Here is a 24,065-nt window from a genome sequence, read left to right as displayed (position 1 = left end):
GTTATACTTGGGGAAATACATTTGGGAAATTCTATACTGGTTTTCTCCAGGCAGTTTGTTTTTTTACTTAAGAATGGAAAGAATCTGTTCCTTGTCTGACTTCATCAGGTTTCTGCTTTTTGTGGAGGTGGATGCAGCATAGATTAAGATTTATGGGGACAGGTGACTTGAGATCTCTTAAGAAGCTTAAAACATTGCATAAGTGTGCTTCACTATTGTACCAGGACTTTCCAGGGGCAAACTGCTGAAATGATTTGCAGTATTGTTTAACAAGCTACTTAGGTAACCATGGCTCATAGGTAATTAAAGCTTCTAACTGAAGTCTACTAAACCTCCTATTTGTTTCAGGTTCAACTCTGGCTCCACTGATCCAGCACAATGATCTGGATACTTCAAATATTGTTCTCACCACTCCCAACACCAGCATTGATCAGTCTTCTTGTAGTTGGAGCTGTCATCTTCCTGTGGGTGATAACCAGGCCAAAACCTCTTTTACCTCCTGTTGACTTGAACAAGCAGTCAGTAGGAATTGAGGTAATACTTTCTCTGCTTGTGGGCATGGTCTGTTTTGGAGTTTAATCTGAATACTGATCTGTTCTGACTCTGGCTGTCAGTCTAAACTCTCCTGTCCAATGTGCACAGCCTTCTCTCCCAGGTGTACAACTCAACAGTATGGTGGGGATGAGGAAAGTCTTCAGATGCTAAGATGAGAAACAGCAGCTCCTTCCAACCAGGGTTAGGTGGGCTTTTTACCAGATGGCTTTGGCTGCCACTTTTTGCTGTATTTTCAGTGCACTGCATCAGCTTTGAAAGTGGTGCTAGACTTCATGCAATAAGGCAGGTGGTAGCACTCAGTCAAGGCCTCTCAACAACCTTTAATTGAACATTAATATGGGCCATCTAGAAAATTCCTCTACGTGTAATTGAGTAGATCAAAATCTGGAAGGGAAAAGATCTCCCTAACAATGCAATGCTATTGAAACATTTTAAAGTGGATTACTGAGAGAATGGCTGAGGAACAGATGACATTTCCGCTGTTCTGCACTGTTTCATAACCATGCTCTGTTCCTAGGGAGGAGCCAGAAGAGGTGCACTCTTGACAGACAATAACCTGCTTTCTTATTACTTTGAAGATGCCAAAACCCTGTATGAAGTTTTCCAGAGAGGAGTGAATATTTCTGGTAAGCTTGGCATCTGGTAGTTAGTACTTGTCTATCACAAGTAAACAAATCCAAGATCCTTTTCCTTGTGTCATAGCTATGGTAATAATGCAGGCTAGCAAGAGCTTTTCTAGCCTTCTGTGGGAGGGAGAGACAAGTGACCATATTTCTCCCTGCCCCGATTTAGCATTAGTCTTATCTGGCAGACTGGATAGGAACAAACATCAGAAGGTGAAGATGGTAGAGTTCAGTCAAGAGTCAGTAGATAAAAAGCATCCGAGGAGCTGGAGGGGAAACACCTCTGCTTTGTCTTATGAGTTTTCCTGTGAAATTACTGCCTGTTTACAACAAATATGAATTTGTGCATGTTACTTCACAGTTCTATGCCTGGAAATATGTGATGGCTTGCAAGATATTTCAACCTTGCATGGGTTGTGCAATGGAAAAATATCATCAGATCTTAGAAGTATTGCCTGTAAGGATAAAGCTAACAGCCTTACAATCTAGGTTTGGGCAGAGTGCTTAGCTGTAGACACTGACCTTCACTCCATGCACTTACCTGAATATCAGACAGAAAACATTTCCCACTTCAACTATTTCTATTGCAGTGTTATGAAACTTCATTACAGAGCTTTGAAATTGCTTTTCTGAACTCTTTCAATAGGAAATGGTGACTGTCTAGGCTACAGAAAACCCAAGCAACCTTATCAGTGGCTGTCTTACAAACAGGTGAGTATTGTAAGTGACCAATGACTTAATCTGGGATATTGCCTTGTAGCACTAATGTGGGGGAAAAACTGTCTTGCAGGTTTCAGACAGAACTAAGTACCTGGGATCAGGGCTTCTGCAAAAAGGATGCCAAGCATCACCAAACCAGTTTATTGGCATTTTTGCTCAGAACAGGCCAGAGGTAAGCAACAAATTGTGTATTCTTTCCTACACTAGTCTGACACCTTGGAGAGAAAGGAGGGTCTGTATTTAAATAGCTTCAGGCCAAGGAAGAAAAATCACAGTTTTTTCCTTCCCAGTTCCCTTTTTACTGACTGAATGCATAGCATTCCAAGCATGTAATATAATGATATCTCACAACTCTGATTTTCATGGACATGCTCCTTACAGAGCCACCCCTGCCTTGTGCATGGGCTACTCCAGCTCTATGAAGTCTGTAGGCAATTCTGTCTTGAGAGCTCCTAGATTTCCTTAGCTGTGCTGTTTTCTCTCTTCAGTGGATCATTTCAGAGTATGCCTGCTACACCTACTCAATGGTTGCTGTTCCACTTTATGACACTCTGGGACCAGAGGCCATTGTATATATTGTTAACAAAGGTAAATATTGACTTCCACTCTTTCATAAGGATTTTCCTAGGAAACTTTGTTTTGGGAGGGCTAAGTTCAAGGGAATTTGCAAAAATCAGACCTTTAACCTTAGTGCTCTTACAGACATTTAATTTCTTAGTGAAGCCGATTTGCAGGGCACATGGTTAAATACCTTGAAGAATCCAGTGGGCTTCCCATGTCTCCCAGTGTCTTGGTTGCAAGATCACTGAAGGATCTGCTAAATCCTGTGGACCATTCTGCAATCAGAGTACTCAACTATTTGCTATTTGAGATTTTGCAATCTTGAACTCCCACACTGCCAAACAATCAGACAATGAAGACAGACTTGCATGTAAATTAAGACTAGATGTGTGTGTCTGATTTAAAGTTGTAGGATGAAAAGAGTGGCAGAGGGAGGGGCAAACATATGCCTAAATCTGTTTAATTTATGTGGTTATTGCATGTTCTACAGAAACAACAGTTAGCAGGCCATCATGGAAGAAACTGGCAAGGAAGTTAAATAAATCTTCAGACTTTCTTCCCCCAGTCTTAGGAGAGATATGGGGAAAATAAATATCCACTATTGTTACAGTGATCTGGGATCCATCCCATAAGCAGGATTTGCCAATCAAAATCACTTCAACAGTTATGGTGGTGAACCTTGCAATCAGGTCTTGTCTTGGGATTATGCAGCTGTGATTTACTAGTCTAATGGAGAACTGGCAGGTTCAGGCAAATCAAATTCCTCTGCTGGCTTAATGGAAAAGGCTTTTGTAACTGCCTGAATCTCTCTTGCATCTGCAGAGAAGCTGAGGTATTAACTAAAGAATTTTAGCTACCTCTTTCAATTGGGCCTAAATTTCTTTAAATTTAAGGAAGATGGCTAAACCTAAACAATATCATGGCAAAAAAAGTTTCAATGCCTGTCTTGACTGTGAATGAAGATATTTCTCTTCAGTTCCTCATCATTTGCCTTCACTTTATATTGCCAGAATCTCAGGTATTCCCAATCAGTTGACTATGGTAGGAGGAACCTTCTTAGCACCATAAGCCAGTCACAGAATCCATATGAACAAAAGTAAATGGTTATGTTCCAAATATATGTGCTACTGAGCTTTCACTGGTCTCATGTCTTCTAAATAGGCTTCTGGTTATTTGTTTTCTGTAGCTGACATTAGTGTGGTGATCTGTGACACGCCTGCGAAGGCAGAGGTCTTGCTAAAGAACTGTGAGGAGAAAAAGACTCCATGTCTGAAGATTATTGTTCTCATGGACCTCTTTGACCAAGAGCTCAAGGACAGAGGAGCTAAAGTGGGAATTGAAATCCTATCACTGCAGGAGGTTGAGGTAGGTGATTAGAGGCTTCTGGAATACTTTGCCAGCTAAACATTGTCGCTGTTGAGCCGCTAGTAAAGAACCCAGTTCTCAATGGCAAGAAGGAAAGACCTTTATTGTTTTGATTTCATCATATATATAGAGTTTTCAAAGGTCACCCAGATTGGTCAGTCAGAAACCTCCCCCTAGGCCTGACTGGCCAGGCCTGCACTGTCCAGATCTTGGGACACTGTTTTTAATAACATCCAAACTTTATCTTTATTTATAAAACACAAAAGGAATTCTCATGGGAAAGACCTGTGCTAGCCACAAAACATCTTGATCTTCTGTGGCAGCAATGACATTTTAATGTAAGCATTACCCAGTTGTCATGCCAATACCTGAGATCTTGCTAAGCAGTCATTTTGAAACTTGATGTCTTTAGGCAAAAGGACTTGCAGAGTTCAAACGACTGACTAAAGTTGTGTCCCTGTGTTGTGGACAGCCAAGACTTGCTTAGCTTAATTTATGGCACTGTAGCAACAGGATTTATCAGGCTTCTAAACTGGCAGTTGAGTCTAATTGGAACTGTAAGTGCAAATTACTGGCTTCTTAGACATCCCAATACTGGGCTTAAGATGGCATACATGTAAAGAGATGTGGCCTATGTCACATAAAAGGAAACATCTCCACTCTGGACTTCCAAATTCCTTAAGTAGTTCTGATCGCTTTCCAAGACTTCAAATTTGCCCTTTTCACACTTGCAGCAGACAGTTTTTGAGAGTTATGTGTATTGCATTCAGGAAGACATCTCTGAATGAGACAGAGAATCAAGAGGCAAAGTAGTAAAACAGGTGTTGCATTTGAAATGCAGTTACCTATTCACCTATTGTTAAGCTGTGTTTTCTCTCAAACACAGGAGCTGGGAAGAAACAACATCAGAGAACCAGTGGTAAGTGTCTCTGTGAAACAATTGTAAACTTGTAAAAACAGTTTCTAGAAAGACATCTTGCTATGCTGCTAGTAGAGGAAGCTGGCAAAATTTTATTTGTAAACCAGAATTCCTAATTCATCCCAGTTTAGAAACTGTATGTAATGACATGCTAAGCATCATAATCCTTACACTAACTATATATGGCTTTTTCTCTCTAGCCTCCTAAGCCTGAAGATCTTTCTGTTGTGTGTTTTACAAGTGGAACTACAGGTAAGAATTTACAGTGATGTTTCCCCACTGAAAAAGCCTCCTCATGCAGCTTCTCAGCACCAAACAAAAAATCCGAAGTATATACAAGTAAACCAGTAGATTAGAGAAGTGTCAAACCACTGCTGCAGTTTTACCTGGAATACTCTCACTACAAGTCAAGTGCACTAGGACAAAACTTCCTGGAACTGGGGGCAAGAAAAGCCAAATTCATGTTGTCTTACCCTATGAAAAATGCAGCCTTAGTGTTCAAGAGGTTGGTTCAACTGTGTATCCTGATACACAGGGGCTAAAAAAAAATCTTGTTTCAGCATTCTCTATGCTATTCCCAATTGCTCTGCTGTTTCAGTAGCCATTTCCTTTATGTAGTATCCATAGCTGATAACAATCAAGATGAGGCATATTTGTGATCTCTTAAGACAATGCATGCTTGTGACTGAGCCTAGTACTGAGGCAGTTCAAATCAAGCCAAACAAGACATGGGAAACTGCCAGCAGAAGCAGTCAGAGCCACAGCTCACCTTGCTTGATCTCTCCAAAGGTAACCCTAAAGGAGCCATGCTGACACACCAGAATGTTGTCTCAAATGCTGCTTCCTTCCTTAGATGCACAGAGGTAAGCTACTGCTAATGGTGATCTCCAGGATACGTCCCTCAGTCAGGAAACCAACTTTAATGTGGGCATTTTCTGTAAACCATTCACTCAGAAATTGATGCTTTCCTAACTGCCCATTTTTCAATGAGACAATAGTACTGCAAGAAACTTGGTTTGACTTGAACAAGAAATTCCACATAGAAATTATTCTAGAATGAGTCAGTCCTAAATACCAAGAGTACTAAAACCACCTATTTCAAGTCTTGCCAAAACATAAAACTAGTTTTGATTTAGTGTGGCTGAGTGACAGTGGCAAATCTTGAAGAGGTGATGGATGAGCCTGAGCCTCAGTTGCTTCAATCATTTGAAGTGTCTATCTCAAAGCACTCAAATTGATCCAAACTTTATTTACTTTCTACTTAAGAGTAACTCAAGCAGGCATATAAAAGGCTAACCTACTTCTACCTCCTTTCCCTCTAGAGCACAATTGAGTGTTCAAGTTCAGATGTCGCCATTTCCTATCTTCCTTTGGCTCACATGTTTGAGAGAGTTGTACAGGTATGTACAGATATATATATCTGAGCTTTTATAAATCAAATTAAAGTAAAGGACATGTTAGCAATCTGTATGTCCTCAAAACCAATCCACACAATAACTTCTCTCTAAGTGGGCACTGGAAATCATGCTGCTTTTTATAGAGTAATAACTATGGCTAATGAAGCTATGATTTCTTCTTGACTAAGGCTAGTCTGGTAAATTTTTAGGCCGTGGTATACAGCTGTGGAGCAAAAGTAGGTTTCTTCCAAGGAGACATCAGGCTGCTAACAGATGACATGAAAGCCTTGAAGCCAACTCTATTTCCAGTTGTACCAAGACTGCTCAATAGAGTATATGACAAGGTACGTGAGCAATTTTAGCTGAATTGTCTTTGTGTTCATATATCCAAGCAAGCATACAAATACAAAGCAATACTGAATGTGTCATAACATCGCCACTAGTTAATTATTCCTTAGCAGGAACAATTCTTTAAAATCCTTTCTGAGGACATGGAAAGAGTTCTGCGACCTGGAGTATAACAGTGTCTCCAGTCATAACTGTGCTGTTTGTTGCTGTTAAGAGACAAAATCTTTGTTTATTTTTGGAATGTAAATGAATCAAGTGCAAAGCTAAAAGGACTCCTGCTCCTCAAAGCTATGGCTGTAGTGTGTCAGCAGTTACATGAACTAGTATTGCCTTTTGGGTCACCTCCTAGGCATGGCAGTGGTGAAGACAGACCCCAGAACATGGAAGTAAGATATGGTGCCTCTTAACAAGGCAAGAATGGGAGGTTCAGATGAGAGGTAAACCCCAGAGTCACTGGTGCTTTTCCTTGCAGATCCAGAGCAGTGCAAACACCCCGCTAAAACGTCACCTGTTAAACTTCGCAGTGTTTATGAAGATGGCTGAAATAAAACAGGGCATCATCCGAAATGACAGCATTTGGGACAAGCTAGTCTTCAAAAAAGCTCAGGTAAATTATTGCAAGCATAAGGGAGCTGAGCATTGTAACACTGGAGGATCTGATGGATTCTTTTTCACTTGTAGGAAACCATGGGTGGAAGAGTACGTATCATGGTAACCGGTGCAGCTCCCATATCTCCCTCTGTCCTGACATTTCTTAGAGCAGCACTAGGCTGTCAGGTAAGCTGAGTTTTCTCTTAAAGTAAACCAGGTTTGACTATGCACAAAGAAGTGCCCAGTGATACAGCAGGGGTCCAGCCCAGCCTGTTCCTGGGGAGATTGCTGTCAGTCTTGGCTATTTATAGGCTGCTTCATCTAAATTAACTGTAACAGGAAAAAAAATTCTTCAAAGCCAACTTTTAACTACACTACCAAAAAACTATGCTGTAGGCTCTGGGAAGAGGAATAGAGCAGAAGTAGTAGGATAAAGCAGCACTGAAAGTAAGGCAGCTGCCTCTGAGCTTTGTGGCTTATCCTGACAGTCAATCAGCTCCCTGAGAAGACAAAATGAGGTGACTGAAGCAAGGTTTGCATAGGTGAGCTTAAACATCTGGTTAGGCCAGTAAGATCAAGATATCTAAAAGGCCAAGGCTGTCTTGGCTTCCTTCCTAAGAAGACTTGAGCATGGGTGCAGTTGAAACTGAGGTCTTTCACACCAAGGACTTGATGTTCAAAAAATACTCATCCTTCTTGCACAGATCTTTGAAGCTTATGGCCAGACTGAATGCTCAGCTGGATGCACTTTCTCAATGCCTGGAGACTGGACAGCAGGTAGGGGAGCTGAGACTTGGGAAGTCTCCAAGAGCTGTCAACATAAAGGGGCACTCAAGCCTAGTTGTTTACTGCTTTTGATTTAATGACAATTAAATCATGGGTACTTAACTTCCAAGTGATTCTTGGTAGCAGCAGTCAGCTGTCTGCTTAATAGGGTACTAAAATTCTTGACTCAACCAGATGAGGATCCCTGGTGTAAAGTGACATAAGTCACTTTAGACCTTGTCCCAGAGGAAAGGAATACAGAGCTGAGCAAACTGGACAGGGACTTCCCAAATGGCCTTAAGAAACCAGCTTTATCTTCTAAATGACATGTTTTACTCAAAAATACTAGACATGATAATTGAGTAGTTTCCTGAAGGACCTTGAAGATTTAGCTTTTATCTTAGCAAGGGTGTTTTTAATACTAGCTATTCTAAATTCAGACTCAAGTCAACATCTTTGTGAACACACTAACTGCAGAGCATAATGAGGATGAAATGCAAATGAATACCAGGGTCTATGAGAGGGGTTCCTGTGGAGGCAAGTATGGTTCGTGGTTGGCGTGGTCGATTACACCAATAATGCTCTAAGCATTGAGACTTGGCTGCTATTTGTCCTACATTTGCTGTCTGAAAATGGCATTGCAACAACATTATTGAATTTTTGATGCCAGACTCCTTTAAATAATACTGGTTCTTGTTAAAGCAGTGAACAAAGCCAGTAAGTATGTCTATTTTTGTTTTTGGTTTTTTTTTCTCTTAGGCCATGTTGGTGCCCCTCTGGCTTGTAATATTGTAAAACTAGATGATGTGGAAGAAATGAGCTACTTCTCTTCTAACAATGAAGGCGAGGTAGGTATCATCTGTGCATGTCAGGAAATACCGAAACATAAGTCTTGGTAACTAACAGGGTTCTGTACTTGCTATAGGTCTGCATCAAAGGACCAAATGTGTTCAAGGGTTATCTGAAAGACCCTGAGAAGACAGAAGAAGCAATTGATAAAGATGGCTGGCTCCACACTGGAGACATAGGGAAATGGTTGCCAGTGAGTAATTGCTTAATACAAACCATCCCTTGGACCTGAATTCCTGCTACTCTAAAGATGGGATTCTAGGATAAAAGTCTCTTTGCAGTAGATTCACTAGGTAACTCCAGGCAAAGCTCCAAAGACCAATTAGGTTACAAGATGTCAAATAACACCTGCTAGGCCCATAGTTAAAACTATTCTTCACTGTAGAAGTGACATAATGAGGTGTCTAGGTCTCAGTCAGAGGAGAATAAAGGAGCTGTCTAATCATGTCCTGAGCTAACTGGAGAAATTAGACAAACTGGGCCCTTTCACTCTGTAGAAAGCAAAGACCAGTATGTGGTTTCTAGACTAGTTCTAGATGTGCCATTCACACAACAAAACTGAGCCTGTTTAACTTCTCTTATATAAGCAATACAGTGACTTGGAACTAAAGACATCCACTTTTAACTTCTAGAATGGAACACTGAAGATCATTGACAGGAAGAAGAATATATTTAAACTTGCACAAGGAGAATACATTGCTCCAGAGAAGATAGAAAATGTCTATGTCGGAAGTACTCCTGTAGCCCAGGTCTTTGTGCATGGGGAAAGTCTGAGGGTAAGTGATGTTAGCAGTGAACATCCTGCAAGATTTCCTCCCACAATGAGTTCTGGATCATCAGAGCACAAATGTATACATATACAAGAGTCCTGGAACCAAATCTATTCCTAGGAGTGCTGTGTTTATGGGAATATGTTGTCAGACCCATAGACTTCCCAAGTGACAAATGGCATTGTTGCAAGCTGGATAAAGGCTAATTACATACTTGTATGGGATTAGTATGTCAGGTCAGCTCTGTACAGTTTAGGATCATAGGACAGTCCCCCCTGAAATGAGCAGGGACATCTTCAACTAGATAAGGTTGCTCAGAACCCCATTCAACTTGACCTTGAATGTTTCCAGGGATGGGGGCATTTGCCACTTCTACAGGTGACCTCTGCCACAGTCTCACCACCCTCACACTGTAAAAAATTCCTTATATATAATCTAAATGTACTGTTTTATAGTTTAAAACCATTACTTCTTGTCCTATTGCCACAAACCCTACTAAAAATTTGTCCCCATCTTTCTTACAAGGTCCCTTTATGTATTGAAAGGCCACTTTTAAAAAGGTCTTTCTGGAGCCTTCTTTTCTTTAGGCTGAACAACCCCAACTCTTAGCCTTTCTGCACAGCAGAAGTGTTTCTCCATTCCTCTGCCACAGAGGTGTTACCTATGCTAGCAGAGGCCACTCTTCAATCTGTAAACTAGCCAAAAGTAATTGCTGGGTCATTCAGCACACATAACAAACTGTGTCAGTACTTCAATTACTGCTGTCACTACTCTCAGTGACGTGGAAATCCTCATAGCTACCTTTGAAAATCTGAAAATGCATGGGGATGTAAATGTGATTTGTCGTAGAAACACTGTCCACAAGCAAGCTCACAAAGACATTTAGAATGCCTTATCTTGGTCTCAGCCTGACTTCTTCCACTTGTTTTCAGTCTTTTCTAGTAGGTATAGTGGTTCCTGATGCTGAGAGTCTTCCAGAATTTGCAGCAAAACTGGGAGTAAAAGGTTCCTTTGAAGAACTCTGCAAAAACCCAGTGAGTGGCTTTTTTTTTTTCAGTGAGTTAGAGACAGAATTTCATTTTGAAGTCCAATCTTGCATTGCTCTGACTTTGTTCTATCCACCTGTTTTTGGTAAATTAAACTTATTTGATGCTGGGTGAGTCATGCAAGCAGCCTTACAGCAAAAACTGGAACTAAGTATAGCTGTCTGTTATTTCAAGGGCTATCACTGCCTCTTTTCCTGTGAGAAGATAGACATGACTTTGTAGTGGCCTTAATCTGAGAAATCTTGAATGTTGAAATAGGAATTCTTGCCAATCTCAGTGCTCCCTGACTGGGCAATGGTTATTATCTCGAGTTGCAATTACAGAATGGCAGCTTTACTCACTCTGCTTCTGCTGTGTTTCTTGTAGGCAGTGAAGAAAGCTATTTTAGATGATATGATCAGACTGGGGAGAGAGGCTGGCCTTAAGTCCTTTGAACAAGTGAGTATTTTCAAATCCTGCTTGTCACTGGCACCTCTACTGCTAACACAATGGCTGGGAAGTCTTCGCTACTGATTGTGCCACGAAGAGCCCTGAGGCAGCTGTCTGGGACAACTGATCCAAGCAGGCAGTGAATCTTTGGGAATGTTTCTATACCAGGAGATCTTGGCAACAGCAGCAATTGCCAAGAGGTGGAGTGGAGGTCCACAACACACTGCAGGGGCTGTTCTGGAGTTTCACCCTCTTGCTGTGTCAGTCAAAAAACCAGTTTAGTTACTGGATCTCCTGAGCTCTTGCACTGAGCCCAAGAAAGCTGGGAAGAACTGTTGTCTTCTAAATATGTGTCATGTGCTAAATTGTTTTCTTTTAATAGGTTAAAGACCTCTACATCCACCCAGAGTTGTTCTCTGTAGAAAATGGACTCTTGACACCAACACTGAAGGCAAAGCGAGGAGACATTGTTAAATACTTCCAGAAGGAGATTGAGGCCCTCTATTCATCTACTCAGGAATAAATGGCCAGATTAATTTAAACTGCATGGAGTAGTTAAATCTGTGACACTACATGGCCTATGGTGAAGACAGGCTTGAGTGGAGGGAAGCAGGAACTTAAATTTATTTGTTTCTAGTACCTGAGAAAAATGACTTTTGGATGAAGATGGCTATAGTATAACTGATGACTAGCAGTGTTAACATCCTGTGGGACTGAGCATCAACTGTCTAGGCAAAGCCAGAACTTTTATATTCCTTGGACTGTGACTGAAATGCAAAATCATGCAAGAGCCTCAGCCCTTAAAAGACAGCTGTATGCACTTCTCACTGTCAAAAGCAAGTCTTGTTTTCCTGCTGAAACTATGAACTCCACTGTGACCTGTTGTGGATTGATCAGCAATCAGACTGAACTCAGTATGAATTCATGCTAACATATGTTTAGCAAACACAGAAGTGAATTTCCTGTTCCTAGTCCTGGACCAAGGTATAAGTTGTTTATAATGAAAATGAGTAATCTAGCATCAACTGGTTTGCAAAGTACATGTGTCTACAGCAAACACAGTTCATTCTTTAGGAGGCACTGGATCAGTTTTTGCACATTTTCAAATGAAATGGCAGTGTTAAAGCCTTTACACTTATGGATTTGAGCCTAGTAAGTGTAAAACTTTAGCTGTCAATCGTAAGGATATGGGATGCAATAAATTGAGACTGCACAATCAAACTAAAGCCTGTGTGAATTACTTGTGGCTCTGCTGCAACCACATTGTCAGCTGCCTGGCTCTGTATGGCTGCAGCTAGGACACAACTGCTGCAGAATATGAACCTGTTTCTATTGAAACTATTTCTATGAACTATAGAGGTTTACCATCAACACTAATGCACAGCCAGAGCAAACAAAAACTTGCTTTCTGTTAGAGAGCATCTGAGCAGGAGCATACAAGAGTAATGCTGGCTTGGGGGATGTAGTAATTTCTATATACACTTCATATTGCTTAAGAAATGCTCATCTGCCTGAGAGAACTCACGCAGGTGGAGATAAACCAGGTGTCTGCTTAAAGCAGTAAATTTCAAAACCTCTCAACCTGGCTAACATGTAACTACACTGTAAGAGAAAAAAACTCCCAGCTGCATTTTGGAGACATTTAGAAAGCCTTGAGCTGGTACAATTTACTCCAGTTTAAGGTCTTCCTTCTAATAATCCATATTAGACGCTAAAAGAAAATGCTTTAAGAAAGGCATTAATCACTAGTAGCAACTAGATTCACAAAAATTTTCATTCTTGGCTACTGCTTCCTTTCACCCTAAAATGGATCAAAATCTCTTGGCTATAGGCTCAGATTTCAGAGGAAGCAGACAGTGTTGGCTGTACTTTTGCCATGAAAAGCACAGAATATTCCCATTTCAACAGATGAAGTCTCTTTAACCTTGAAAAAAAACTTACAAGGTTAAATCTTTACTTCCCAGTCAGTTCACACACCCCTGCCTATAAACTAGTTCTTCTAGGTCTAAGAACAATTGAGCCCACAAGTGAATATGAAGGTATCATTTATTTGAGGTGGACAATTCACATCATTAAAAGTCACAGGTAAGAAATTTTATCTGGAATTTGAATCAGATGTTTATTTTAAGATTTTCAGGGGCAGCTTCAGAGAAATACAAAAGATAAGCAGCACACATAATCAGATGTGGCTGAGGGAAAAAAACCTAAAATCTGAATGCTCAGAATGCAATTTAAACAGAAAAAAAAATGTGACTTGTGATGAAAAAGACGCATCTTGAAGGCAATCCACTGAATGGCTTCTTCAATTATTTATTGTTTAAAAAGTATGCAAACCATGGCACAGGCATATCCAACCCTTTCAGCTGTGAGGAAAAGAAAACCTCGTCCTAACATATTCATTGCATAAGTCTAAAGTAATACAGAGAAAATTTCAAGTAAAGGATTGTGGTCTGAAGTAAAAATTCCATTTTATATTTAAAAAAATTAGAAGGCTATTTGCTTTTCTTCTCTCCATCCACTGGTTGATCTGTTTCAGAGTCATACTGGCATTTTTCCACACAATTCCTAGGGAACCAGCCTCGTTCTCTTGTTCCACCTTAAGACATGAAAAATTGCATTAACTTAGAACAAAACATGATCCACTACTGAGCAAAAACACAGGACTGGAAGAGACATCAAGCACATGCCTAAGTTATTTTCTTCTACAAGACAGAACATCTAAGTAATTTCTAACATCACTGCCTAGGGATGCATGGATTTTCTCAAACTGCCTAAAATGTTTTCAGAGATCTTCAAAGATTTCCAGTGCTCTACCTTCCTTGAGAAAATTCCTCCTCATACCGTATCTGAATCCCTCTGTCTATAAATCAGTTTTACAACTCCTTTTTCTACACACCAGGGACACAGGAAGCAGATAACAAACTTTGTGTCTACCAGACTTTCACACAGCTCATGACTATTTGTACATACCCTGTCTGTCTCCCATTTCCTACTCTTCTCAAGGTAAACCATCCCAATTCTTTCAGCTTTTCCTTATAATTCAAATATTCTATTATTCTAATTATTCTCGCTGTTTTCCTCTCACCCCTTTACAGCTGAACTTCCTTTCTTGAGATGCAGTAACTGCTTTTACTTGTAGGAGCATTTCAGCAGTCTCTGCCAGTGCTGGGCAGAATGGAAGGTTTACTTCATGCATCTGGGAAGCTGTATGCTTTTTTCTTTCCTGGTAGTCTTGACTCATCTTAAGATTATGATTGAGTCTCTTGTCTGCAGAAGAACTGCTACTTAATCATTCATGTTGCCCTCTTGCTGTGGTGCAACTTTTTATTCCTGCTTATTTATAGCATTTTGCTACACATTCCTAACAAGTTTCATCCTCTTTTTGAGGTCTAGTCTGATGCAGCCTCTCAGAACTCACCCAGCTCCCCACCCAGACCGCATTCTACCTGATTTAAAAACCAACATTCAATAGAGCAGATATGTCCTGATAATCTCCACAATAAGCAATACAACACAAACTATTGCTATGTTCATTTAGGTTTGATGTCTGAAGGAGTTTATTGGAGTGAGCTGCCAGGGCACTTCCAGCCCATGAAGGTTTCATGAAAAGCATGGACCCTTTCAGTGCAGTGACTGCTGGCAGCCTCACTTGTGCAAATATGAAATGTACATGCAATGAATTAACAGTTGTTTGGAAGAGACAACAGAATTCAACACACCCTCAGGCAGGTAAAATTTTAGTTCAGTCCAAAGCAAGAGGTCTGAAGTGAAAAATGTAAAAGCTTCACTGCAGATAGCTCTGATGCTGACCCTCTGCAGATCACCAGGAATCTTTAACATCTTCAACACCCACAGGTAGTTTTATAAATGCATATTAAAGTCTCTGGAAATTATTCCATATCAAAGACATAACTCCTAGTTTTTAAGATACACAAAGATTAATCCCTATACTTACATAGGGTGTGTAGGTAGGAAGCCTGGATATGTTTAAGACAGACCACCATTTAAATATAAAAAAACTGAATAATCCTTAACCCCTTCAGCATCTAGAAGTCTAATTTTTCTTAGAATATGAAGTGTTCCCTTTCCCAGTCAACTATAAATAAACTACTAGATGAGTTCTGTCAGTCTGACAGTCAATGTTTATCAAAACTGGGAAGTCTATTACATGTAAAGAATAAAAACTGTGGAGAGTGGAGAGAAGCTAATGCCAGTAAGGTCATCATTCTACACTTTAAGAAGTGAACATATAATACTGGCCTCATTTCTAGACAGCTATAAAACTGATTTGCAATTTTCAACAGAGAAAATGAACATAACTGCTTCATACCATCTGCAGCTGAGATGAGAATCTTCTCACCATACATCCAGTGTCTGGGAAAGGAAACATAACAGGTAATTAGATGCAAGAACTCATCTCAGTATTTCTTTTAACCAAAAATAAAGGTGTGGAGCCACTAACTTTAAGCCTCTGGTGGCTAAAATCAGATCTCCTTTACTCAGTGCAATTCTAGGCTCTTCAGTGCACGGTGTTGTGAAGAATGTTTTAACACCTTTAGTCACAGGGCAGCAGACACCACTGTAATCTTCTATGGCTCGATACCTCACCTACAGATTGGAACAGAACACAGCAATTTGTTATTTGAAGGAGTTATGGCCTTGATGGTAGATTCATGCCAACAAAATGAATTCAAGCATACCACAGATTTGAGCATAATGACAATGGCTGTCTAAGGGACTCTAAACTCTAAATTAACTGCTTAACAATGAAGCACAATCTTTATTTTCATGTTTCTTCCCATCTGGAAACTAAGAAGCAAATGCAAAGGCTAAATGCCAAACTTAATTAAGCAGAGATTGCTATACACTGTTTGTGTGGTTTAATGACATTTATTTAAACTGGTATTTCAAAGTAATTTCAGACCAAACTTCACAAATACTTACACTTCTCACTCGCTTGTCTGCTTTCTGTTTTAGTTGCTCTATCTATAAATGATTATAAATAGAAAGTTAGGCAGCATTCAACACAAAATGAAGCCAAGCATTGAAACCACTCAACAAACACAGGAAATATCACTAGCAGTTCAAAGCACTCACAAAAGCATAACTTTTTAGTGTATCAAAAATGGGAGAACATTTAACAGAACTCCTTTACATGTATTTGAAGCCAGACTATGGTAGTTATTTAAAAAGTTGGTCTATTACTGGAAAGGAGAGCAGACAGCTGGACAGTGAGGAGAATCAACTTAAGGTACCATTGAAGCCCAGTTACCGTCAAACTGTATTGGTGACATCCATCTCTAACTGGCCAGTCCAGGCCATCTCCCTCAGGAATCCCAGACCATGTAAACACTTGCCTGAAGTTCTTCCATTTACTTCCCATATCATAGGGAAAAATAAAGGTCTCACCCGTTTGGTAGTACTGGATTCTGTCTTTGGCCTAGAAAATAATTAGGAAATGCATGTATACATATATGCAATGTACATAAAAACACTCTGCAAACTGCAGTCAAGCAGCAAGTATTAAGGCCAGGTCATAAGCCCTGTATGAATCCATGGGACATAAAGGCAAATATTTTCAGGCAGGAGCAGTGAATTCCTGCTATACCAACCCAGGCTTTAAAAAACACTTATCATTCAGGAGTATGTCTGGTTTGGATGTCCCATCTACTCTTTAACAACAGAGTCCACTGACTACACTGATCATCCACTCCATGCTCTGACCTTATTTTATGGCTTTTTTTTCTAGGACCAGTGCCTGACTATTTCTCAGTTACATACAAAAGCCTCCACAGCTCAGAACGCTCTGATTAATGATCATGAGCATGACTCAACATTGGTAGTGCCAATTCCTCCTCTAAGAATGCTCACACAGGCATGATCTGAATCGCCCACATTCCATAGTCATGAGCTTTACATTCTCACAGTTCTGATGACATCTAGTGGAGCAGCCACAGAGCAGTGTTCTCTGCTGCAATAATGCCATTTTATTAAATATTTATGTATTACAGTCCATGCTCAGTTTTCAGAAGGGACATATTAGCAGCCTCTGTTTTACAGTAAAAATTTTAACATATTATTCCAAATTCTACAATACACTGAAAACAGGGGTTTCTTTCATTTATGTTCCACTATCCCATTATTCAAAGGTCTAACAGGACTTGGATCCAACCATATTCTGTGCAAAGAGTTGACATTATAATACTTTAAGTACTTATACACAGTCCAGATTCTCATGCTAATTTTGGCACATAAAATAGAAGACAAGAAGACATTAATCAAATATTAATCAAATATTTGTGGACTTACACAAAAAAAACCAGTTAGCACTAAACTAATTTCTAATCATTAAGTCAGTTTTGCGTTCTCTAAACTTAGCTTCTGCTGCTTGACTTTATTTCTCCTGAAAAATCTTTGTGAAAACTTCTATAAAGATAAGGAAATCCAAGAGATATGTAAAGAAGAGAAGACTAGGTATTTTCTAGTACTTCTTCAAAATCAAGGAAAATCCTCCCAATCAAGGAAAATCTTCCAAAATCAAGGAAAAACCTCCCTTACAATCCACAGCAAGAAATGGGGAAAACCATGAGACAAAAGACACCACTTTGAATGGGTCAGTGAGGTGGACAATTAAAGGTACAGGTGTAATGACAAAGGTCAAGTTTCAGATGAAAATATCCACATATTTCAAGTAGATAAGCAAAATTTCTTCAAAGCAAACATTCTTCTATGTTCAAACTCCCCCAAAACAGAAAAAAATCAAAACCAAACAAAAACCAACCAACCAAACAAAAAAAAAACCCCCACTATACATTTACATAATTTCCCATCTCTTTCAGTCAATTTCAGAGACACTAAGAGCAAACCTTGTTGTAGGTGTTAAGTCAGTGGTGAATTGAAATAACATCTTTGGTTTACATCCAGAGGCGAACCAAAAAAAGTTATAAATATGGAATATAAACTTTGTAACACTACAAGAACACTGTAATAAAAACTTACCTTTTCTTCAATCCAGGACTCGATTGAAGTTTTATTTGTCAAAATTACTTTCATCTGAAATAAAAGTGTTAGGTGAAATTAGCATTTTTTTTCTGCAGGAATACATCAGTTATGCAAAGAAAGCTTCATTTAACAAACTAAATTCGTTTTAAAGAACAAAGCAACTTTTATAGACTTAACTGAAACGTATAAAATGTTAAACGTTTACCCTCAGCAGAGATACATGCTCTACAATTATATCCGTAAGACAGCATCAAGTATTGTACTTCGTGCTTAAAATATGTCCTTTTATTTCCTTCCAAAGATCTCCAACATTTTAAGAAATATATCAGGCATATTTATACCTATTTTCAGGGACAGGCTAAGTATTTTGCCTTTTTCCAGGAGTTTATAAAATACACCTCATGTTTTCTTAGCTCATTAGATTTTCAGGTCCAAGTTCTCCCATGAAAAAAATGAAAAACAAAATTGTGGTAACATTAGAAAAGCTGGGAAAAAGCTACATCAATTGCTGGAAAAGTAATACAGCAACATAAGCTCTGAACACTGCTCTTATCTCAGTCCTGAATTCTGTTTCTGCTCCACACACACACAAAACTTACAGCTTTGTAACAGAGCCACAGACTTACCTGGATAATAAACAGCATACCAACAGCAATAGTTGTTCCTAATGCCAGTCCTAAGGCAAATAAAGATGCAGCAAATGCAGACAGTCCAAAGGGAATAATGGGACGAGGGTCTCTTTTGGCTGCACTCATGTCTATCTTCACAGAACTCCACCCAAAAGATATCTGCAAAGGGAAAAATATCATTCAGCTCTAGAACATTCCAACTGCTGAAACAAAGCAAGTTATTTGTAAGAAATCTGGCTCTGAAGGTAAGTGTCCAACATCTGGCAGGTTTCTAATGCAAGTAGAGTAACTAAAAAAAAAAAAAAAAAAAAAAAATCAGAAGACTTTTCTTTTGTCTTCAGAAATTTTTTTGTTGCTAGATGGAAAGTGAAACCACAATCACCACCTTGCAAGCTCCAGAGGCCCAAACATCAGCAAATTAATCTGGAGTCTGGTATGTTAACAAAAACACATTTTTCAGTGTCAGATGAACAATATTTGCATAGAACAGTCCCCATTTTCCATGGAAATGCTGCAGGTTTTTCTCTGAAAGCTCTGCAGACAGCAGTTCTCAACATTATCACTCTGCAAACACAACTCAGCTGCTACAAATCCAACTTCATCTGTTACACTCAGCTGATGTTATCAAGCTCTTCATTGCAACCACAAAGGCTGAAATCAAAGCTTGTAATTTTAACAACAGATCTGAGATAAGAGCTGTATTCCAGAACAAGATTTGGTCATTGTTGCTACAGTTAGTTTTCCAGTTAAAAAAAACCAAAGCTAACATGTTTATTTTTAGTTCCAAAAATAATGTACTTTTTCCTTGAAGAAATTGACACAATCCAAAAAAAGTGGCCAATAAAAGAAAATAAAGAGCATATAACTTGTGTGTTGGGAATAAATAGCAACTGGTTTCTGTGCCAGCCAAAACAGCCCCTCTCTACATAAAATACTATTTAACACAAAACCAGGGAACTTCCTGTGATTATGAGAAGCAACAGGGAAAAACAGAAAAAGAAAAAAAAAAAGAATGAAAATAGAAACAACTTTCTCAAAATCCACCACCATTAACATACATACTTCATAGAGCAGAACTAGGACTGCATGTGGAAAGAGTAATAAGGAAATCCACATACTTCTCAGAAAACCAAATTCTCTCATAGTTCCAGAGATTAATTATGTACCTGACTTCAATACTGTTTTAAGCATTTAGTTATGTTTTCTTACTCTGTTGTAAAGCTGAGTGTACATTGTCATAATAAATATGAAAGAAGCGTGAATGCATCCCAGGGGAGCTAAGAGGAGAAACAGAGTGAAAGATGCATGATTCTGGTATCCACAACAATTGTTGATCCAAGGACAGTGGTGATCCATCTTCATGACACATCTGTGAATAATAAACATAGATTAATATAAGGGACACATATGATGTTTCTCAAACAACTCAAAGGATGACTGACTTTCTACTTCTCAACCTCCATTCACTCATTTAAAACCACCAACTTCTGATAGATCAACACAGTTGTTTCTTCTTAGTTGCTACTCAGAATTATATTTCGATGTTGTAGAATGAAAAAAAGCAAATAAAAAGTAGTTCCAGGTCATACCCTCTCTAGTTATCTGTCCTATTTACTTAAACCTACTAGTTGCTAACAAACACCACAGTACAGAGCCTGGAGACAGAGCCATAGAATGGGACCTGTAAGAACTATAATCACAATAATTAAGCACTACTATTAATGCCCATTTTTAAAAATAGGAATACAGGAAAATAAAAGAACTATCAAATTCCCTGCGAACTACTTGTAGAAAGAGGCACTATCACACTTCTGTCTGTGTATCTTTAAATATTCTTTCTTTTCAAAGGTAAATGCTCTGAAAGCTTTCTCAGCTGCTATGTATTGACATCACACCACTGAAAATCCTTTCCAAAACACATTTAAGAAGTGTAAACACCCTAGAGACACTCTTCACAGAGTGTCTGTGAAGTGTCTCCAATAGAAAGCCAGTTATTTTGGTGCATCTTACACATGCAAAAAACCCCCACCTGATTAAGGACTTGTTCTCATCCCAAATTACCTTTGCAGGTGCAAAAGTCTAAGTGACCACCTAAGTGATCAGTCCTCAGTGTAAAGATTGTCACTGAAGGAAAACAGTTGCTAATTTTAAATCTGGGGATGGTGTAGCCAAATTACAGCACTGCTCTGGAGTTTCACTTTCTATTTCCTAAAAAAACCCCACTGACCACAGATCTTGGGTTTTTAGAAATAACAAATGTGAGCTGCAATATCCTTTCACCACATTCTCTTCAGAGTCCTTCAGAGGACAACCTGCCTGGACTGCAGAGAGCTGAAGTGCCTTGATTTTTTTCAAGATGCACTACATTCCAGCGACAGCTATCTATAATAAAGTATCCTTTGTATGAGAACAAGTGTGTTGGAAGATAACAACAAACTTCTTAAGCTGACCCAAAAGCCTTACTGCTTCACTTAACATGCCAACTCCCCTCAAAAAAGCCCTTTCGTGAAAAGTATAAAACAATCCAAAATTTCCACTCAAATCAACATTTAACTCCCATTTGGGAAGATGACAGAACAGACATTTCTACTCTCTAAGCAGGTCAATGTTTGGAATCAGAGTTTAACAAGAAAGGGTTTTAGGTATTTACACAGAGTCACATCCCTGAAGCAGGACTGCATTGTTATGTTAGTACCATCAAGAAGTTCTTAAAAGAAACTGATTTCAAACTATAAAGAAAATGTTAAAGACAGTCATTTATTATACTAAAACACAGCAAAACTGTATGGAAATTGTAAAACTGAAAAGTGAAAACACTTGAAAGAGATATAGTGCTCATATAGAAGATTTTTTAAAAAAGCACAATACAAGTCCTGGAAGAACCAGTTATGGTAATTGCCCATCATCAGATTTGAAGTTGCTCTAATATGGACTTTAAACAAGTTCAAAGCGAAACAGTACCTGTTACACTTTCGACAGTGGTGTGAACGAGGTGCCTTGTAAGACTGACACACTTTACAGTATTGGAGATACATGCAATCCTGAGATTTTTCCTTTAAACAGAAGAATAGGAGTGTTAGATGTATACATAACTCCACAGTGCTTATCTTGGCATTTTCCTAACCTAAACACCTTTGATTTCTTCTGACAGGGTGTGTTTCACAGTCCAACCCTATTTAATGGTAGGCGTTACAGAGAGGAAAAAACAAAAAAATAATCTCTTAGTTAATCTCTTGGCTATCAACCCAGCCATCTCCTACTGTTGCAAATGCTGCTTGCTAAAAGAAACAAACAGTTCTTCAGTCAGGAAGAGTGACTGTATAAGCAAGGTTTCACAGTGAAGTTCTGAGAGTAAAAATCAGCATGTGGGCTTTACAACAGTTAAAAAAAATCCTGAGCGCATTTCCTCTCCATTTTACACCATGAACTACTCTAGGCTTACTACTAGCATACAGCACTGGTAAACTCTTATGTTAAACTCTTACAACCTCTCTTGCACACAGACACCCCAAACACAGCAAGATGAGAGACACAGACACCTGTAGGCAGCCAGTTGTAATAGTGGCCAAAATCTTCTGCTTGTGAAGCAGAGTACCCAGTTGTCCTTCTAAGATGATTACAAGGATCCTCTTCTGTCTAGACTCTGTCCTGAGTAATATTCCACAATTAGAAAGGTGACCAGTATTAAACTTTGTATCACGCCACTGAAACACAACCACCGGGCAGCTGCCTGGAGATACTGAACCTCTGAAACTCTTGACTGCAATTCTCCCAAGAAATTACTGAAGCACAGGAAACGCAAATTTCTACCTTGTGCAGTGTTAAGCATAAGGTAAACGTATCATTTTCTGGGTTGCACAAAAAAGAAGAAAGAAATTTTCTAAATTAATCTCTTCTAGTTGTTACTGCTAGCAGCAAAATCTCCTAGAGAGGTGTCTGCAGGAACATGGTGCTTGGTTCCTGCTGCTTTGCTCTGAGCAGCCCCCATAAAACAGAGAGACTGCTGCCAGCCAAACAGCATTTCCTGACCCCTAACAGCACAGGGAGGGGATGGAGTAGGGCAGCAGAACAGAACAACAGAGCCTTGGAGAAGCAGATAAAGGATGTAACTCAGGCAAGCAGGATGCCAGCACAGCTCTGCAAGGCTGACAAAGCAGGAGTCATGGAAATCAACAGTGTTTGGCTTACTCAAGAGCTGGGGTCAGGGAACGGCCATCTAAAATATTACAACATTGGCCACTGAAGACCAGCAAAGACCCCAAAATACCACATACAGCCTTCCGATAAAAAGTGTGACTATGTAAAGTATTACATATACATCAAGTAAGCGGGGATAGTTAATGTATGTGTAATCAGTGTGTACGATAAAAACCCTGTTTACTCAACGCTCGGCACACTCCATTAGAGGAAAGCTATTTCAAGTGTCCAACGTGCTGCTTTCTAATACTCAAAACTGCGTTAGAAAGTTTCTACCTCTCCGATTTCGGTATCGGGAACAAGCTGGTGCATACTGGAAACTCCGGAAGCGGCAGCAGCAAAGCGGGGAGAGGCAAAGGGAAGATTTCGGAGCAAGATAAAGAGGAACGAGTGGCCCGAGAGCCTGGAGCGTTCCCGGGGGACAGAGGAGAAGCGGTGGCATTAAGAGGCACGCGATTTCCCCTGTCGTGCCCGCAAGGGCGGCGGCCCGGCCCAGGCTGCCCGCTGTCCCCCCGCGGCCCCGGGGCGAGGCGGTCGCAAGGCAGCGCTTACCGGCGTCCACCCCAGCGGGACGTACCCGGGGCCGACAAACATGGCGCTGAAGTAGTTGTAGAGGATCATGACGGTCCAGTTGAGCAGCATCACGAAGTTGACGCTCCCCCCGGCCGTGTCCAGGGGCCAGTACCAGAGCGCGGCGTCGGCCATGGCGGTGGCGGAGCACACGGCCACCACGGCCAGAGCCACCGCCGGGCCCCAGTGGCACAGGCGGCGCGCCCGCTGCAGCGCGCCCGGCCCCACCATCGCCGCTACCGCCGCCCGAGCGCCGCCGCCCCGCCGCCGCCGTGCATGGCTCCCGCCGGCTGCCGAGCGAGAGGGCGGGAAGGGAAGAGGGAAGGGAGCGGGCAGAGGAGGGAGGGAAGGCAGTGGGAGGGCAGGGAAGGGCAGGGAAGGGAGGAGCGGGGGCGGGAGCGAGCCTTGCGCTGCCACCGCCCGCCCACCGTCCGCTCGCAATACGGGCCCCCGGGAAACAGCGGCCCGCCGGTAGTGCCGCAGCAGCGTTCCTCCGGCCCTGCGGGTTACGAGGCGCGGCGTGAGGGGCTGCGGAGCGGGAGTGACCCGTCGCTGCCGCCTCTCCTCGGTGCCTGCGGTGCAGAGCGATCCCACGAGCCAAGGCCGCACAGGGGTTGTCGGGACGGCCGCGAGGGGCTGGGCCGTGCCCGTTAAAGCGCCTGAGTTGCACCGGAACCCGTGGCGAGGCGGCCGGGGCCGGGGTGGGGGCCGGGACGCGTTTTGCGGTGG

The 24,065-nt window shown here is 40.7% G+C and overlaps 2 protein-coding genes across 2 annotated transcripts; one reads left to right on the top strand and one right to left on the bottom strand.

Annotated features, from left to right (window-relative positions):
- Positions 1-328: 328 nt before the first annotated feature.
- Positions 329-12,164, top strand: ACSL5 (acyl-CoA synthetase long chain family member 5). Its single transcript, XM_085064846.1, has 20 exons — positions 329-534; positions 1,073-1,181; positions 1,825-1,889; positions 1,969-2,070; positions 2,387-2,486; positions 3,646-3,824; positions 4,711-4,743; positions 4,944-4,995; positions 5,533-5,606; positions 6,066-6,143; positions 6,350-6,484; positions 6,961-7,095; positions 7,170-7,265; positions 7,784-7,856; positions 8,604-8,692; positions 8,770-8,886; positions 9,326-9,469; positions 10,396-10,497; positions 10,876-10,947; positions 11,321-12,164. The coding sequence occupies exons 1-20, from the start codon at positions 379-381 to the stop codon at positions 11,459-11,461; spliced, it is 2,052 nt and encodes a 683-aa protein (XP_084920972.1). The 5' UTR covers positions 329-378; the 3' UTR covers positions 11,462-12,164.
- An 802-nt stretch (positions 12,165-12,966) lies between these two features.
- ZDHHC6 (zDHHC palmitoyltransferase 6) lies at positions 12,967-23,567 on the bottom strand. Its single transcript, XM_085064847.1, has 10 exons — positions 23,319-23,567; positions 21,531-21,622; positions 19,779-19,938; positions 18,567-18,728; positions 17,938-17,991; positions 16,211-16,378; positions 15,883-15,924; positions 15,401-15,546; positions 15,269-15,312; positions 12,967-13,534 (listed from the first exon to the last, which is right to left on the bottom strand). Exons 1-10 carry the CDS (start codon positions 23,565-23,567, stop codon positions 13,431-13,433), a joined length of 1,221 nt encoding a protein of 406 aa, XP_084920973.1. The 3' UTR covers positions 12,967-13,430.
- Positions 23,568-24,065: the final 498 nt, after the last annotated feature.

This window comes from Lichenostomus cassidix, chromosome 6 (assembly GCF_008360975.1).
Source record: "Lichenostomus cassidix isolate B80296 chromosome 6, HeHo_3.0, whole genome shotgun sequence".
Lineage (NCBI taxonomy): Eukaryota > Metazoa > Chordata > Aves > Passeriformes > Meliphagidae > Lichenostomus > Lichenostomus cassidix.
The sequence above is the reverse complement of the archived record's forward strand: the minus strand, read 5'-3'. Positions and strand labels throughout refer to the sequence as shown.